Source organism: Muscardinus avellanarius, assembly GCF_963383645.1.
Source record: "Muscardinus avellanarius genome assembly, chromosome: 8".
Lineage (NCBI taxonomy): Eukaryota > Metazoa > Chordata > Mammalia > Rodentia > Gliridae > Muscardinus > Muscardinus avellanarius.
This window is the reverse complement of record NC_137794.1, coordinates 71,043,446-71,060,411: the sequence shown is the minus strand read 5'-3', so window position 1 is coordinate 71,060,411 and position 16,966 is coordinate 71,043,446. Positions and strand designations below refer to the sequence as shown.

The window sequence follows — 16,966 nt, the reverse complement described above, 5'->3', positions numbered from 1 at the left end:
TTGAAACAGAATCTCACTGAGTTGCTAAGAGCCTCCTAAGTAGCTGAGGTTGTCCGAGAACTGCGATCCTCGGTTCTTTGCCTCCTGAAGGCTTGGATTACAAGTGTGTGTGTCACCATGCCTGGCTTCCCTGTTATGCTTTTTTTTTTTTTTTTTAAAAGACTGGGGGTGTAGCTTGGAGATAGAATTTCCTGGGTTTAATCTCCAGTCTATGGAGAGAGAGAGAGAGAGAGAGAGAGAGAGAGAGAGAGAGAGAGAGAGAGAAGAGAATGAATGAGGTAGGAGGGAAGGGAAGAGAAGAGAAGAGAAGGTGCGGTGATTACATTGAGCTCAGTATGAATACGTGGTCCTCATCACCTGCTTCTCTATTTTAGGGCAGGCAGCTGGACACAGGCACATCATACAATCTGAGTGAACCGGTGAGTAATTGCTTCTACTGACAAGAACTTCACGCTGTATATATTGATATAAAAGGAACAGTAGTCAGGCTTTATGAACCTAAGAATAATTGCAAAGTAAAATCTCATTTAATCATCCCTGCTAGGAAACGACTGGTGGAAAATAGTGAGAAGCATGAATTCTGGAATTCATTTAAAAATACAGTTCCCTGAAGTAGAAAAAGCACAAGACTAATTGTATCTCTGATTTTGACTTGCCATTCCCGTGTGGTTTTGGATAAGCTAACGTAACTTTTCTGGGACTTAGCTTTATTATGTGTCCTCTGAGATCCTTGAACTAGATGGTCTCCAATGTTTCTTCTCATAATTAAACTTTACAGTTTTGTTACCTTTTTTTAATACGCATTCACTTATTAAACAAGTGGCTAGTGGCTAGTGACTCAAGGCTTCAGTATGAACCAGGCACTGGGCTAGGGATTAGAGACTTACAAATGAACGAATTAGTCTCTGTTTAAAAGGACCCTTTTCTCAACTTTTTGAGACACATGCATAAAATCACAGCCATGGCTATGAGAACCAAGATGGTGGTGTACAATGTGTGTGTGTGTGTGTGTGTGTGTGTGTGTGTGTGTGTGTGTTTATAAACGATCCCTCTAAATATGGACATGAATTCATGACCCTGTTGGCAAATGGCAAAGGACACAGCAGGAAATCGGGTCGGCGAGGGAGGGAGCCAGGCAGATTTCATTTAACAGCCAGGTAAGTGGACACGGCTTGGCGATGGTCTTGTCTGTAGGGCAGGGGTGCATGGGGCAAAGAGCAAGTGTGAGGGTGGAAAATGAGGACTTAGATGTTTCACACGCTGGATCCAAGGTGCTTGCAGGGACCTAGGTGGAATGGAGTGGGTGGATATCTGGGTCTGGAGCTGAAAAGGAACAGTTGGCAAATTTGGGGTTTGGCAACATGTGGCCTGTGGAAGGAACAGCCAATAGCATCACAGGGACAAACCCAGAAAGATAAGGAGAAATGTGTTGGGTCTGTCCAGTAGGAGCTCAGGGCGGCTTTGGGGAAAAATGTTCAGGGCAGCTGTCACGTGAAAGCCAGCCAGTAGGCAGCAGACTTCCCAAATGGCCAATCTTTTATTATTATGTTTTTCAGTACTATGGGTTAAGCTTAGAGACATTCTGCCACTAAGCTACATACCTAGTCATATTTTTATCCTTCCTTCCTTCCTTCCTTCCTTCCTTCCTTCCTTCCTTCCTTCCTCCTTCCTTCCTTCCTCTTTCTCTCTTTCTTTGTTTCTTTGTTTCTTTGTTTCTTTGTTTCTTTCTTTCTTTCTTTCTTCCTTTTTTGGTGTGGTACTGTGGATTTAACTCAGAGGCATTCTACCTTCGAGTTATACCCACAGTCAGATTTTATTTATTTGAAAACAGCGTCTTACTAGGTTGATGAGAGTCTCAGTCCTTGCTGAGGCTGTCCTTGAACCTGTCATCCTTCTGCCTCAGCCTCTGAGTACTGGGATTACAGGCATGTACCACTGTGCCCAGTTCTATTCTTTATTTTGAAGCAGGGTGTCACTAAGTTGGAAAGGACCTCACTAGCTGAGGCCACAAATCTGTGATCCTCCTGCCTCAGCCTCCCAAGTACTGGAATTTTAAGGGTATGCCATCATCCCCAGCTTAGTTTGTATGTATGCATGTGTGTGTGTGTGCATGTGTGTGTGTATGCGTGTGTGTGTGTGTTTTACTGGGACTGAACCCAGAATCTACCTATGAACTAAAATCCCAGCACTTCTTTTGTTTTCAAACAGGGGATAACTAGTTTGCTGAGGCTGTCCTTAAACTTGCGATTCTCCTGTCTCAGCTTTTCAGGTACTGGGATCACAGGGTGTATCACCATGCCTGGTTTACTTATTAGTTTTTTTTTTTTTTTTTTTTTTTGGTAGGAATTGAACTCAGGGGCATTCTACCTCTAAGCTGCACCCCAGCCCTATTTTTGTTGAAACAAGATCTCACGAAGTCATAAAGAGTCTCACTAAATTGCTGAGGCTGGCCACAGACTTGCTATCCTTCTGTCTCAGCCTCTCAAGTACTGGGATTACAGTCATGCACTACCATACCCTGCTACCTGTTAGGTTTTGACATGCCACCTCTGGTTTTGTCCCCAGTTCTGAGTTTTGCTTGTGTAAGAACAGCCCGTGGACCCAGGATACACTTGAGGCTTTGCTGTTGTGGACACGACCTGCTGCCTCCTACCCAATAGACAGTGTTACCCAGTGCCCGAAGGTCGGGCGCGCTGCTCCTGGGTTCTAGGCTTGCCCAGGGCTGGGCTGCACTCAGCAAGCCTGCTGCCCTGCTCTGAACCACCCTCAACCTGGACCTACTTAGACATGGCAGTTCTGATTAGAATCTCAGAGGACATGATCCTGTGGAGACTGCACCTTACTTGGTAGATTTCTATTTCTAAAACACTATATGATACTTTTTGTTTCTAGGGAACAAGGCTAAGTCACAGCTCTTCAGTCATCACTGTCTGTTGTTGTCTCTTGCAGTGCATCCAAGGATGTCATTTTTGGAACTCTGTAGATCAGGAAAACTGTGCTTTAAATTGTGTAAGTATTGACTATGTTTTTATGTGATACTGCTGGTTCCCTCTAAAGGAAAGTTGTCTAATAAAATTCCCATGTATATTCCAATGGAGTTTCAACTATTTAGCTTGATGCTAAAGGAAAAATATGATATCATGAGTAATACATACAGTAGAAAATTTTAGATCAACTGGGCATGGTGGCGCATGCCTATAATCTCAGCATTTGGGAGGTTGAGACAGAAGGATTGTGGTTCATGGACAGCCTCAGCTACTTAGTGAGGCTCTTTGCAACTCAGTGAGACCCTGTTTCAAAATAAAGGATAAAAAATAGGGCTGGGAGTGTGCCCCAGAGGTAGAATGCCCCTGGGTTCCATCCCCAGTATCACACACACACACACAAAAAAAAAACTTGCTTAGGTCAACATTATTAATGCAATGAAAGGCCAGGGAAGGTTAACACAAACAAGGAATGCCCAATTGCTTCAAAACTACCATATATAGTATATATATTTGGTACTGGAGATTGAACCCAGGGGCATTCTACCTCTGAGCTCTACCCCCAGTTCTTTTTATTTCTTCTCCTTCTCCTTGTTCTTATTCTTGTTTTTCTTGTTCTTCCCCTTCCTCCTCCTCCCACTCCTCCCCCTCTTTCTCTTCTTCCTTCTCCTTCTCCTCTTCCTCCTCTCCCTCCTCCTCCTCGTCCTGTCCTCGTCCTCCTCCTCTTCCCTCCCCTCCTCCTCCTCCTTCTCCTCCTTCTTCTTCTTGAGATTGAACCCATAGGAGGCATTCTACCTCTGAGCTACACACCCAGCCCTATTTTCCCATTTTATTATTTTTTATTTGGAAACATGGTCTTGCTAAGGTGACACAAGCCTCACTGAGTTGCTGAGGTTGGTTTCAATCTGTGATCCTCCTATCTCAGCCTCCCAAGTACTGAAATTATAGGTGTGCACTACCATGCCTGGCTTTATTTTTTATTTCGAAACAGGCTCTCACTAACTAGCTGAAGATCTCACTAAATTGCTGAGGCTGGCCTTGAGCCTATGCTTTTCCTGTCTCAGCATCTCAAATACGGGGATTACAGGTGTGTGTCACCATGCCCAACTTTCTTTTAGGAGTTATTTGTGCCCATTCCTACATTTGTAGGTTGTGTGCTTCATGCAATGGAAGTTATTAAAAAGAGCAGCATGCCAGGCATGGTGGCGCATGCTTGTAATCCCCGCGCTTGGGAGGTGGAGACAGGAGGATCACGCAGGTTTGAAGCCACCCTCACTGGCTTAAGAGACCCTGTTTCCAAATAAAAAAGATAAAAAAATAGGTCTGGGAGTGCAGCCTGGAAGTAGAAGGGTTTAGCTAGGCATGATCATGCGCACCTGTAATTTCAGTACTTGGCAATCTGAGACAGGAGGATTATAGGTTTGAGGCCAGTACTGTGTGGTAAGTAAGTGAGACCCTGTTTTATTTATTTTTAGTTTTTTTTTTTGTGGGTCTGGGGTGGAACCCAGGGGTATTCAACCTCTGAGCTATACCTCCTGCCCTATTTTTTATTCTTTATTTTGATACAAGGTCTCACTAAGTAGCTGAGGCTGTTTGCGAACTGTGATCCTCCAGTCTCAGCCTCCTGAATACTGGGATTACAAGCATGTGCCAGCATGCCTGGCTTTGAGACCCTGTTTTAAAATAGAAAATTAAAATAAGGCTGGAGGTTGAGAACACTCCTGGGTTCAATCTTAGTAACACACAGACAAATAAATAAAGCACTATTTGTCATCTGGACTTGGTGACTATTGTATATGTTACACATATTTCAATTTAGATAATCACTCATATATAGATATATGAATGAATATATATAAATGAATATATCTATATAAATGAATATATCTATGAATGAATATATATATATATATGAATATATGTATATGTATATATGTGTGTGTGTGTGTGTGTGTGTGTGTGTGTGTGTGTGTGTATGTCCTGGGGCTTGAACCCAGGGGCATTCTACCTCTTAGCTATACCCCCATCCCTTTTAGCTTTTGTTTTATGAAATAGGGTCTCACTAGGTTACTGAGAGTCTTCCTATATTGCTGAGACTGCCCTTGAACCTGTGATCCTCCTGTGTAAGCCTCCTAAGTACTGGGGTTACAGGTGTGTGGCACCAAACCCGGGGTTAGGTATATATATATTGAATATCTTTTTCTCCAACATGTAAGCTCCATCAGGGCAGGACTGTCTTTTTCAGACAGTATCCTCTGCACTAACCACAGTGCAGGCACAGAGTACTGCTCCATCATCAACACTTGCCAAGTGAGAATGTGAGGTACCATTTGGTGCCAGGCAACAGCCAAGAAGCAGGGCGGATGCTGAAGCAGCCAGTCTGAGCAGAGGAACCTGCTGGCCTTTGCTGGCCAGAGCTAATGGTGCTTTTTATTTCATTTTGTCTCTCTTGGGCCTCTGTGGATATTCCTTTATATCCTAACCCAGTCCATCACAGGTTATATTTAGCTGACTAAGTTTTTTCCAGTAGACATCATACTCTTTCATTTTTTTCCCCCAGTGATATGAGCAACATAATTTTTAGAGCTATTTATATCTTCTGGGAGAATGGTTCAGCTCTGGGCTCCTTTTTATGTTTTGTTGGTTGTTTATCAATGATGGGACAAAATTAATTTGGAAAAAATGCACAGTTAAGTGTCATTAAAATTATTTACAATTTTAAGAATCTTAAGTGATTTTATTTTCCATTTTCCCCCAATGCAGAATGACACCTATCCCACCATTTGTGAGGTGAGTTGACAATTACTCATAAAAAAGATGACCTCAAGCCCAAGGCCTTTACCTTTGGTTTTTAGATAACTCGAAAGAATCACAAACTGTAAGGCATTTTCAGTGCACAGGGACTTTTTCCCTGGGAGTGTTATTACTTTGGATATAAAAATAATGGTACAATTTCATTTTTAGAATAAATGTTTTGTGTTTATGTATTTATATACATATTATAACAATAAGTAAACATATATATCCAAGGGGGCTTGGTTTCAGGAACCCCTGTGGATACCCAAATCCTCAGTTGCTCCAATCTCTTATATAAAATGGTGTAGTATTTGCATATAGCCTACACATATCTTTCTGTACATTAAATCAGCTTTGGATTACTTACAATGCCTAATGCGACGTGAAGGCTATGTAAATAGTTATATTGTACTGAATAGGGAGTAAAGACAAGGAAAAATGTCTGTAAATGTTTAGTTGAAATAAAGTTTTTAAGAAAAAAAATTTTTTTCGCAGTATTGGGGATGGAATCCAGGGACATTCTACATCTGAGCTACACCCCCAGCCCTATTTTTTATTCTTTATTTTGAAACAGGGTCCGTCTCACTGAGTTGCAGAGGGCCTCACTAAGTAGTAGCTGAGTCTGGCGGCAAGCCACGATCCTCTTGTCTCAGTCTTCCAAATGCTGTTAAGAAAATATTTTTGACGTTCAGTTGAATGCATAGATGCGGAACCTGCTGATACAGAAGGCTGCCTGTGTTAATTACTGTATGTTACTCTAATCTGGTTTGAAGAATTGTAATTCCTGAAGCCTGGACAGAGGTGTGTTGGGTTGAGGGAAGGGAGCCCGAGAGATGCACGTTGAGGTGTGTCTCTGCAGACTGTATTTTCTTCTCCAAAACATACATGAAATCTATCACGTTAAAATCTGCCATGAAATCCATTAAATTTAAAACAAAGCCTTAAGCCAGGCATAGTGATGCACGACTGCAATCCCAGTACTTGGGAGGCTGAGACAGAAGGATCTTAGGTTCAAGGACAGTCTCAGCAAGTAGTGAGACTCATTAATAGGGCTAGGGGTGTAGCTAATAGGTAGCATGCCCCTGGACTCAATCCCCAGTAACACACACAGGCACGTGCACACACACATACACGGGCACACGGGCACACGCACAAACATGCACAGAAATGGAGAGAATCTTCTAATTGCAATTTTCTTCAATATTCAACATAATTCTTTTCCAACATTTGAAATGCATTTCTTTCCCCCACATGATAATAAGTAACTTCATGTCAGATTTAACCTTATGCCTGGTCTCTCTGTGATCCTCTTTCCTCTCCTCTTTAGAAAGACTTTAGGATTTTGATCTTTTCTCATGTAGTTTTCTCAAACTAAATTTATCCACCCTATATTTGGTTTCCTCAGAATTAAGTTATTGACAATAGTTGATATGAAGAAGCTTTAATTGTTTCTCACTTTATTTATTTATTAATTTTAATTTTAATTTTTTTTTTGTGGTACTGGGGATGGAACTCAGGGGCATTTTACCTCTGAGCCATATTCCCAGTACTATTTTTTTTATTCTTTATTTTGAAACAGGGTCTAACTGAGTTGCAAAGGCCTCATTAAGTAGTTGAGGCTGGCTGCAAACCTGGATCCTCCTGTCTGAGCCTCCCAAATGCTGGAATTACAAGCGCGCGCCACTATGACGGGCTCTTATTTCTCACTTTACAACCTATCTTGTGTTCTGCTTAAATGTGCTTGAAACCAGAGAAGAGAACTATCTCATTCTGCCTGGAGAAGGAGTAGAAGTTATCACCCATTTGCAAGGCAGAAAAATCCCCTCTGAATGGAGAACAAAAATAAGAACTAGAGGCAAACGTGGTGGCGCACGCTTGTAATCCCTGCATTTGGGAGGCTGAGACAGAAGGATCGCAGTTCAAGGACAGCCTCAGCTCCTTAGTGAGGCCCTTTGCAACTCAGTGAGACCCTGTTTCAAAATAAAGACTAAAAAATAGGGCTGGGGGTATAGCTTGGAAGTAGAATGACCCTGGGTTCCATCCCTAGTACCACCAAAATAAATAAATAAATAAATAAATAAATAAGAACAAGATATAATACATGGAAACATTTTCTCAGTAGTCTCTGGCAACTCTTCATCTGGGGATTTTCCTTGATCCTGGATGCAGGTGACAGTTGGCTAAAAAAAGATAAAATGGAGGGAAAATCCACCCCGTATGTCAATAGACATTTAAGGATCTTTCCTGATTGAGGTTTGAAAAACAAACTTCCTGAGAATGCTTTTATGTAATTAAAGCAAAATTACTCCCAAAGAACAGCCCGTAACAGGATCATGCCAGCGGCAGGCAGTCCCAGGAGAGAGGCTCTCAAGCGATGAAGCTGCCCCGGCTTCATGTGTAGTTGCCTAGTTCCCCGTTAAGCATTATGCTGCCCAGTGGTCTGTGCTTCAATAAGGTGAATCTCTTCTTCCACTATTATATAATTATTTTGTTTGTACTTTGCTATTTTACCCTTTAAAATATTACACTTCAACTAAAGTGGAACTAAACAGGAGTACATGTGACATTGATAGACATGGATATAGAGAGATTTTCAACTCAGTTGTTTGCTCCTTTAGGAAATCAGACTCTTCCTTCCTTAAAGTTGCCACCCAGGAAGCCTGGAAAGTCTTTGAAGTGAGAGACTGGCAAAGTGTGCCTGGGAAAACAATGTTAGCAAGCGAGAGACCTTATCCCTCACCATTTAAAATAGAAATTGGATCTCATCATAACATCTCAGCCTTTGGGCCAAGAGTAAGCGTAGAGCTTATCCTTTCTGAAAACCTTCTTATGGCTTCTCATTGCTGTTTGGGAAAAATCATAAGCCACCCAGTGTGGCCTGCCTCACTGCCTCCTAGTCTGACCTGGCTCGCTCCCTTTCTCTAGGTTTCTGTGCAGCTGGCTGGTCTGCCTGAGGCTTTTGTCCTTATCCTGCAGATTTTGCAAGCCCAGCCCCTTCTCATCACTCAAATGGCTTCAGGGCCACCTTCTCACAGTCCTTCCTGATCATGCTAACTGAAGAAGCCTCCTTCATGCCCAGTTGTGCCCTTGCCTTGATTTGCTTTATTATTTTCATTATCTGAACTTTTTTTGGTTGATTTTATATTATTTATTTATTTATTTATTTATTTATTTATTTATTTATTTATGGTATTGGAATTTGCTTGAGGGCCATTCTACCTTCAAGCTATATTCTAGCCCCATTTTATTTATTTATTTTTATTTATTTATTTAAATTTTTATTGGTGCATTGTAGTCATACATCTTACTGGGTTACAAAATGGTGGAGGCATACATGCACACATCATCTGATTAGCTCTTACCCAATTCCCTCCTTGTTCCCTCCCCCTCCTTCCTTCTCATGTTTGGCTTAGTGATTGGCATTGATGTAATTGACATTCAGTTGGGTATGGTGGTGTAGCCTGTAATTCCCAGTACCTGGGAAGCTGAGACAGGAAGATTGCAGGTTTGAGGACAGCCTTAGCAATGTAGTGAGATTCTCAGCAACCTAGTGGGACCCTGTTTCAAACAAACAAACAAACAAACAAACAAACAAACAAACAAACAAAGGCTGGACGTGTAGCTCAAAGGTAGAATGACCCTGAGTTTACTCTTTGGTATCATAAAACAAAACAAAAGTAACTAGCTATTCATTTATTGTCTGTCCCCTTCTAAGAGAGTGAAGGTGCCACAAAGGCAGGAACTTACCGTCTTGCTCACTGCCATATTTTTAGAGCCTAAAACAGCACATGGTACAAAAAGGACTTAGATATCTTTTTTTATGCAGTACTAGGAATTGAACAAAGGGACATTCTACCTCTAAGCCATATCCCCAGCCCTATTTTTAAATTAAATTAAATTAAATTAGATTTTTTACAGTACCAGGAATTGAACCCAGGGGCATTCTACCTCTGAGCTACACCCCCGGCCCTAGTTTGTATTCTTTATTTTGAAACAGGGTCTCACTAAGTGGCAGAGGGCCTCACTAAGTAGCTGAGGCTGGTCACGAACCTGTGATTCTCCTGTCTCAGCCTCCCAAGTACTGGGATTACAAGGGTGCACCACCACGCCTGGCTCTTATTTTTTTATTTTGAAACAGGCCTCACTAAGTTGCTGAGGCTGTCCTGGAATCTGCGATCATCTTGTCTCAGCCTCTCAAGTACTGGGACTACAGGCATGTGCACCACTGCACTTGGTTTTATATACTTGAGTGAATGACCGAATGATCTTTTAGGAAACAATGATGTAGTTCATATGTACGGTGGTGAGGTGTGTCTTCTATGTTTTTGAGAAGTTAGAAAAAGTGATTGCAGGCTGGGAAACTGAGGGCAGAGCCAAAGAGACAAGAAAGATGGTCTAACTACTTATAGAAAAATGGGAATGAGGCAGCGAGGAGATACAGCAGGCTCACGCAGGTGGACCTGGCTTTACGCTAAAAAGGGCAGCTCAGTTACTGAAATTCGCTGTATGAATGTCCCATCCAGGGATTTCTGGCTCAGATTCTGCGAATCGCTTAGACTCAAACACCTCTAATTTTCTCTAGGCAACTTGAGCTGAAGACACACAGGATAACTTCCCCCCCCTCCATGTATTAGGGGGCAGAGGAGGGGAGGATTAGTTAATAGCTTTGCCTCCCCTTGAGATAACCTATAAACTCTCAGAAGATGGAATTTTTTATTATTTATTTCCACTGAAAAAGTCCAGGAAAAATGGCCACAATTTCCCCTGTTAAAATTAGCTATATTCCCCCCCCCCACCCCATGCGGTACTAGGGATGGAACCTAGGGACATTCTACCTTCATTTTACCTATATTCTTCATTCTACTTATATTTTCAAATATCTCTCTTTTCTTTTTCCTCAGTTTTTCTTTACTGAAAAAAAAAACACATGTAATAGAATCCTTTTGTGGCTATTATGTGTACTTCTTCTTTTCAGTTAATGAATTATGTTAAATGTGTTTTACTGAAATTTGCAAAGAGGATGTGAAAGGTACACTCACCTTAAATAACACCGAGTCCAAACCCAGGCATGTAAATTAATCCTTACCTAAGCACACCTGGGCTTCTCAGCCTCCACTTCCTTTTAGTGCCTTCATCTAGCATTGAACAGTTAGTATTTGCTAGGTACAGCCCTTCTTTTCAGGGAAAAGATATTGTGTTAAGGCTTCTACTATTATCATGAGAAACAACGGCAAGTTGTCCCAGGTATAATTGTAAATTGAAGGAAAGTAGGAAGATCGATCATATTATTTTTGTGGTTTTACAATGTGTACTTTTTCTTTAAGTTTTTCTTTTTCTGCAGCTGATATTAATGTATCTGTTAAAAGTTACAAGAAACTGGTGTTTTATTGATTAAATAAATACTCCTCTTTTTTTTTTTTTTGGTGGTACTGGGGTTTCTGGAAGCCCTTCTACCTCGGGCTACACTCCAGACCTATTTTTTTTTTTTTTTTTTTTGGAAACAGGGTCTCTTAAGCCAGCGCGGCTGGCTTCCAACCTTCGTGATCCTCCTGTCTCCACCTCCCAAGCGCGGGGATTACAAGCATGCGCCACTACGCCTGGCATAATACTCCTGATTAATAGATGTTAATCATCATTAGATTTTATTTATTTATTTGTTTATTAGCACTGAGGATTGAACACAGGTGAATTCTGCCTCTGAGCTATACCCCAGCTCTATTTTGCCTTTTATTTTGAAACAGGGTCTCACTAAGTTGTTGAGGTCCTCACTGAATTGCTGGGGCTGACCTCGAACCTGTGATCCTCCTGTCTCAGCTTCCCAAGTACTGGTATTATAGATGTGTGCCACCACGAAACACAATGCAAAGGAATAGAAGCAAATATATAAGAACACATGACAGTTATGAAGTTTCTTTTGGGGATGATGAAAATGTCCTAAAATTGTAGTGTGATGCTGGTTGCACATCTCTGGAAATATACTAGAAGCCCTCAGAAACTGTGTTCATGACAGATTTTACGGTATGTGATTATATTTCAAAAAAACTGCTAGACATGGAGAAAAACTAAGTAGTGCTTCTAGAATCTTATTTTCAATATGTATGTGTGTACTAGGTTGCTTTGTTAAATTATTATTATTACTATAGAATATGGTAAAAAAAAACATATAGGAGGCACTGGGTTAATTCCACTAGCCAGTGGGAGCTTTAGGTATTGCTTTGAGTTGAAACAGTTGATTAAAGGATACACCTGCATGTCAGGCTTCAGATTTTAGTTGAAGTTCGTGAGTAAAAGGAGCACATGGGCTGCTCTGATGCGGTGTTACCTTTCTTCTGCAGCGAGAGTCCTGTGAGGTCGGCTGCAGCAGCGCGGAAGGTGCCTATGAAGAGGAAGTTCTGGGTAAGAAAGTGCAGGTGACCATGGTGAGCTGATGGCCACCACTCTAGTCACTTGTCCTTGTGAAAGCATAATGAAGCACCTCTTAGAATACTGAGACTTCTACGTTTCAGTGGGACCAAAAATATAAATGGAGAAAATTCAATAATTTCAAAAGTAGAGGCCATTCTTTTCTTAAAATTCTTTTTTATTGGTGTATTGTAGTCACACATCTTAATGGTACAAGCTGGTAAAGCTATTTTTATTAATTAATTATGAGTCAGGCTGTTCTTGTTAATTTATAGATATTAGTTCCTCTTGTGTTCAGAGGTATAAACATTGTAATTAACCTCATTTGACAGATGAGAAAATTGAGAAACAAAGTTTAAGCTTGCTTGGGGCTATATAGCTAGTAAGAGACATAACTGGAATTGCAACCCACTTGTCCGAAGGCAGAGCCTTGTATCTCTGCTGCTGCGTATTGGAAGTAGTATGGAGCTCAGTCCAGCTTTGCTTTCTCAGTTGCCTTGCTCTTGCCTTGATAGCTTGATATCTACTTTCCTTCTGACTTTCTATATGCATCACCATAGCTTTGAAACATACATCAATATTTAGCCATGAAGTTTGCATGTACTTATATAACTGGTTACACTGCCCGATAGGTTCTCAGCATATCTCATTCTGATGTCTCCTGTTTCTCCTTCATCATCTGCTGATAACTGTCACTGGAATCTTCTTCAAGGTCTATGGAACATATGCGAATCCCTGGCATATGCTGAGGGTTTTATCATTTAAGGGGGGAGAGGAGTAGAACTGTGCTTTGCTTATATAACTATCATAGCCCCAAATAAACCATAAATAGAAAAGCAGAAAAGGGTTGTGCTAGCCCTCTTTGTAGGCCAGGCCCTTAGATGAAATGGTTTTAACTCTTCTGGGTCACAGAGTATGGACTTTAGTTCACATCCATTGTCTGTAATGATTAGAACTGTACCAGTTTTGTTTTTCTAAGTAAGATTGAGACTCTGAGGCTTTCTATTTAACCATTTTAAGCTCTCTGCAAAATCTACCATGATTTTTTTTTTTTTTTTTGGTGGTACTAGGGGTGGAACCCAGAGGCTTTCTACCTCTGGTCTATACTCCCAGACCTTTTTTTTTTATATTTTATTTGGAAACAGGGTCTCGCTAATTTGCTGAGAGCCACACTAAGTAGCTGAGGCTGGCTTCGAACCTGTGCGATCCTCCTGTCTCAGCCTCCCAAGCGCGGGGATTACAAGCGTGCGCCACCACGCCTGGCTCTACCATGTTTTTTTAAACTGAGTAGTGATTTATTTTTTTTCTTAAAAAAGAAAGTTGAAGCATTAAATTCATCATCATTTTGAAAAAAATAGAAAAAGGAAAAGAAAAGTATTTCATCCTGGTGGTATATACCATGCAGAAATACAGCCCCTTTTGTGGTGCCTGGTAAATAGCACCTAACAAATGCGTGCTACATACTGAAATGGACCTAATGTTTGGAAGTCATGAGATGTCTTGTAATGCAAAAGAGTGGAATGCAGAGTCTTTTGGCATAAAGGCAGTAAATGTGTACATATAAAACATAATTGTTAGCTGGGCCCGATGGCACATGCCTGTAATCCCAGTACTTGAGAAGCTGATACAGGAGGACTACAGGTTCAAAGCCAGTGAGATCCTGTTTCCAAACAAAATATAAAATAGGAATGAGAGTATAGCTCAGAGGTATAGTGGGGGGTGTAGCACAAAAATAGAAAGCCTCTGGATTCCATCCCCAGTACCATAGAAACAAATCAAAACAAGCCGGGCGTGGTGGCCCACATGAGTAATCCCAGCATTCGGGAGGCTGAGACAGGAGGATCGCGGTTCGTAGACAGCCTCAGCTACTTAGTGAGGCCCTCTGCAACTCAGTGAGACCCTGTTTCAAAATAAAGAATAAAAAATATGGCTGGATGTGTAGCTCAGAGGTAGAATGCCCCTGGATTCCAACACCAGTACCACAAACAAACAAACAAACAAACAAACAACAGAAAACAGCAAAATAACCTTGTTGACATGATGTACAGTAACAGCATAATTGTAGTATAAAAAAATATTGGGGTAGATTTGGCAAACCACAGTAGACTTGGCAACATAGAGCCTGGAGTAACAGTGGTTCTGCAGTACCACAGACATGTCTCTGGCACCTGCCCCCTTGCCTGTAAGAAAGTAGAAAACTAAAAACACCAGGTACTTTCAGAACCCTTGATATTGCCTGCCTGTTAAGAAGGAAAAGAAATGACCTCCTGGAACATGTGCACCGCTGGCTGTTCAGATGAGTCACTGGAGCAGGAGAGTGCAGGAGTCCCAGAGAAAACAGGTACATGCTGTCCTGCTTTGACGTGCATGATGAAAGAAACCTTGTTTTCTCCCCAGAACACACAGACTTCCCTACAGCACCCTTTGCTTCTTCCATTGGAAACCATAGCGTGACATTACGATGGAAACCTGCTAACAACTCTGGAGTAAAGTACATCATTCAGTGGAAGTATGCACAACTCCCAGGAAGCTGGACTTACACAGAGGTATGCAGAGTTGCCTTTGTAGCTAAACAAAGAGTAGTATAAAGGGATTTTATGCTCGGTCCCAGCAGGAAGTCAACCATCCCATTGTCTAGTGTGTCCACACTGTATATGCTACCAATCTATTAGACACTCAGTAGCTGCTCAGGTCATCACATCAGCTGTTCCAGTACTGGTATAATGGTGTTTGTGTATAGGGTTTGGTGCTCTCTGGGCCTTCAAGGTATCCATTGGTGTCTTGGAACATATCCCCTGTGAACAAGAGAAAATACTTATTGGTATTAATGCATTCTTGAAAAGATTTAAGTACAAATGGTAGAATTAGATGGACTTTAATTTTGGTTTCTCTGCAAAGCCTCTTTTTATGAGGATAATATATTACTAGCTACATATACAGTTTCTTCGGTGCAGCATCACACAACCATTCATCCCATAACCATTATCTACCCATCCCCCATAAAATGATTCCTGCTCAGATGGAAGGCAGGAGGAAGATTTTCAGAGGGGTTTATTCAGATTTACAAATGGTGCTTATGGTAGTCATTTAGGACTATGAATTTTAGAAAAGCATGTGAAAGTTCAGCAAAAAAAAATAGTTCCATGACATAAAATTTATTAATATAGAGACATTTAAGTAAGTGGCATATGATTTAATCCACATTTTGCTATGTTAAAGGAGAGAATTCCTGTATGAATTATGCAGACTCATGTCTGGATAGCTCAGTTCTAAGCTCCTGGCCTCTCTTTCATTTTATCTGGCAGGAGCTAGGTGGCCCAATGTCCAAAAGGCCATTATCCATCTCCTACAAATTAATCTATTGCTCTTGAGTGGCAGTAATTCAGTAGATACTGATTATTGGTCTCTCATGGATCTAGACCATGTCAAAGGTCTCCTATGTGGTCGAGCCCCTGCATCCGTTCACTGAATATATTTTTCGAGTGGTTTGGATCTTCACCGCCCAGCTGCAGCTGTATTCTCCCCCAAGTCCCAGTTACAGGACTCATCCTTATGGAGGTATGGCTTGTATACATTGTTTATAAAATGAGGACATTATGTAAAGCTTCGATTTAGCTTGTTTTCAAGTGATAAAATAAATCTGTTTCCTTGTTAATTGAATTCAACAACTGAGTTCCTAACTATGTGCCAAAGAAATGTTCACAGTACCTCTGTGATCAAAACGATGACCCCTGCTCTTGTGGAGCTCACATTTTGATGGAGGAGAAATATGCTCTGCAGTAAACATAATCAATAAAGACAGTGCTTTGTGAGTGGCATGGATCTGGTGAGCTATTGGTAAAATGAGCATTTTGAGTAAGATTGTATTTTAGGGGATTAGAAATGGGGAGTAGAAGAGAGGAAGAGGCTGTTGCAGCATTAAATAAGGTGGTCAGAAGAAGACTTGAAGGAGTCCAGGGGGTCAGCCAAGCAGATATATGGGACAGCGTAGTGCAGGCAGAGGGATGGCTCATGCAGAGACCCCAAGACCAGAGGATCCCTGGCCGGTTCAAAGAATATGCAGGCAGTTAGTGTGACTGGAGCAAGTGAAAGAGGTGGAGGAGTAATAGATGAGGTCTCCGGGTGGGGCGGGAGGGGATCACAGTCAGTCAGAGGCCTTTGTAAACTGTGGAGAAAGGATCGCTGTAGGGTTTTGAGCAGAGGAGCCACATGATTTGATGTGACCTTTATTCTCCACAGAACATCAAAGAGATCCTTTTAACATGAAAGTTAGGTTCAAATGATCACTCTATTGGTTCATGGAGAATGGACTGTGTGGGTGGGTAGACCTGGTAGGTGGCCATTATAGTGACCTAGAAGAGAAATGCCAAGGGATAGTAGTGCTGCAGCAAAAAATGTCTGGATTTTATATTCATTTCTTGAAATAATTTTTAGTTTTTCTGTTTCCTATGTTATAAACTGCTTTGTCTATGAAACAGTCAATCTAGGAAGAGAATCCTTTCTTTTTATTTCTGGAAAGTTGGTTATTTTGCCTTCTATTTTTAAAACCTACCTGTTTTTTTTTTCATTCATTCCATAAATATTCTTTAAACACCCAGTATACCCCGGAAACTGTACTAGAGTCAAAGGACTGTAGAGTGCCAATACTTGTGGGGCTTACTTTCCACCTGGGAGAGACAAGCCAGCCAAGGGACTAAGCAAAAGTATTTGTTGGAAACGTGAGAAGACCCAATAAAGAGCATCTTTCTTCCTAGCCTGAGTCCGGATCTATTAAAACATAATAC

General features: G+C 41.3%; 1 protein-coding gene across 2 annotated transcripts in view; it reads left to right on the top strand.

The window, feature by feature from the left end:
- ROS1 (ROS proto-oncogene 1, receptor tyrosine kinase) overlaps positions 1–16,966 on the top strand; it is a gene marked incomplete at both ends in the record, with an annotated part of 148,486 nt that overhangs the window by 10,238 nt on the left and 121,282 nt on the right. For both annotated transcript variants that reach the window (XM_080700734.1, XM_080700733.1), the window contains 6 exons: positions 375–419; positions 2,950–3,009; positions 5,748–5,774; positions 12,116–12,176; positions 14,580–14,728; positions 15,602–15,740. In XM_080700734.1, coding sequence (XP_080556860.1) covers positions 375–419; positions 2,950–3,009; positions 5,748–5,774; positions 12,116–12,176; positions 14,580–14,728; positions 15,602–15,740 — 481 coding nt within the window. The remainder of the gene's footprint in view (positions 1–374; positions 420–2,949; positions 3,010–5,747; positions 5,775–12,115; positions 12,177–14,579; positions 14,729–15,601; positions 15,741–16,966) is intronic.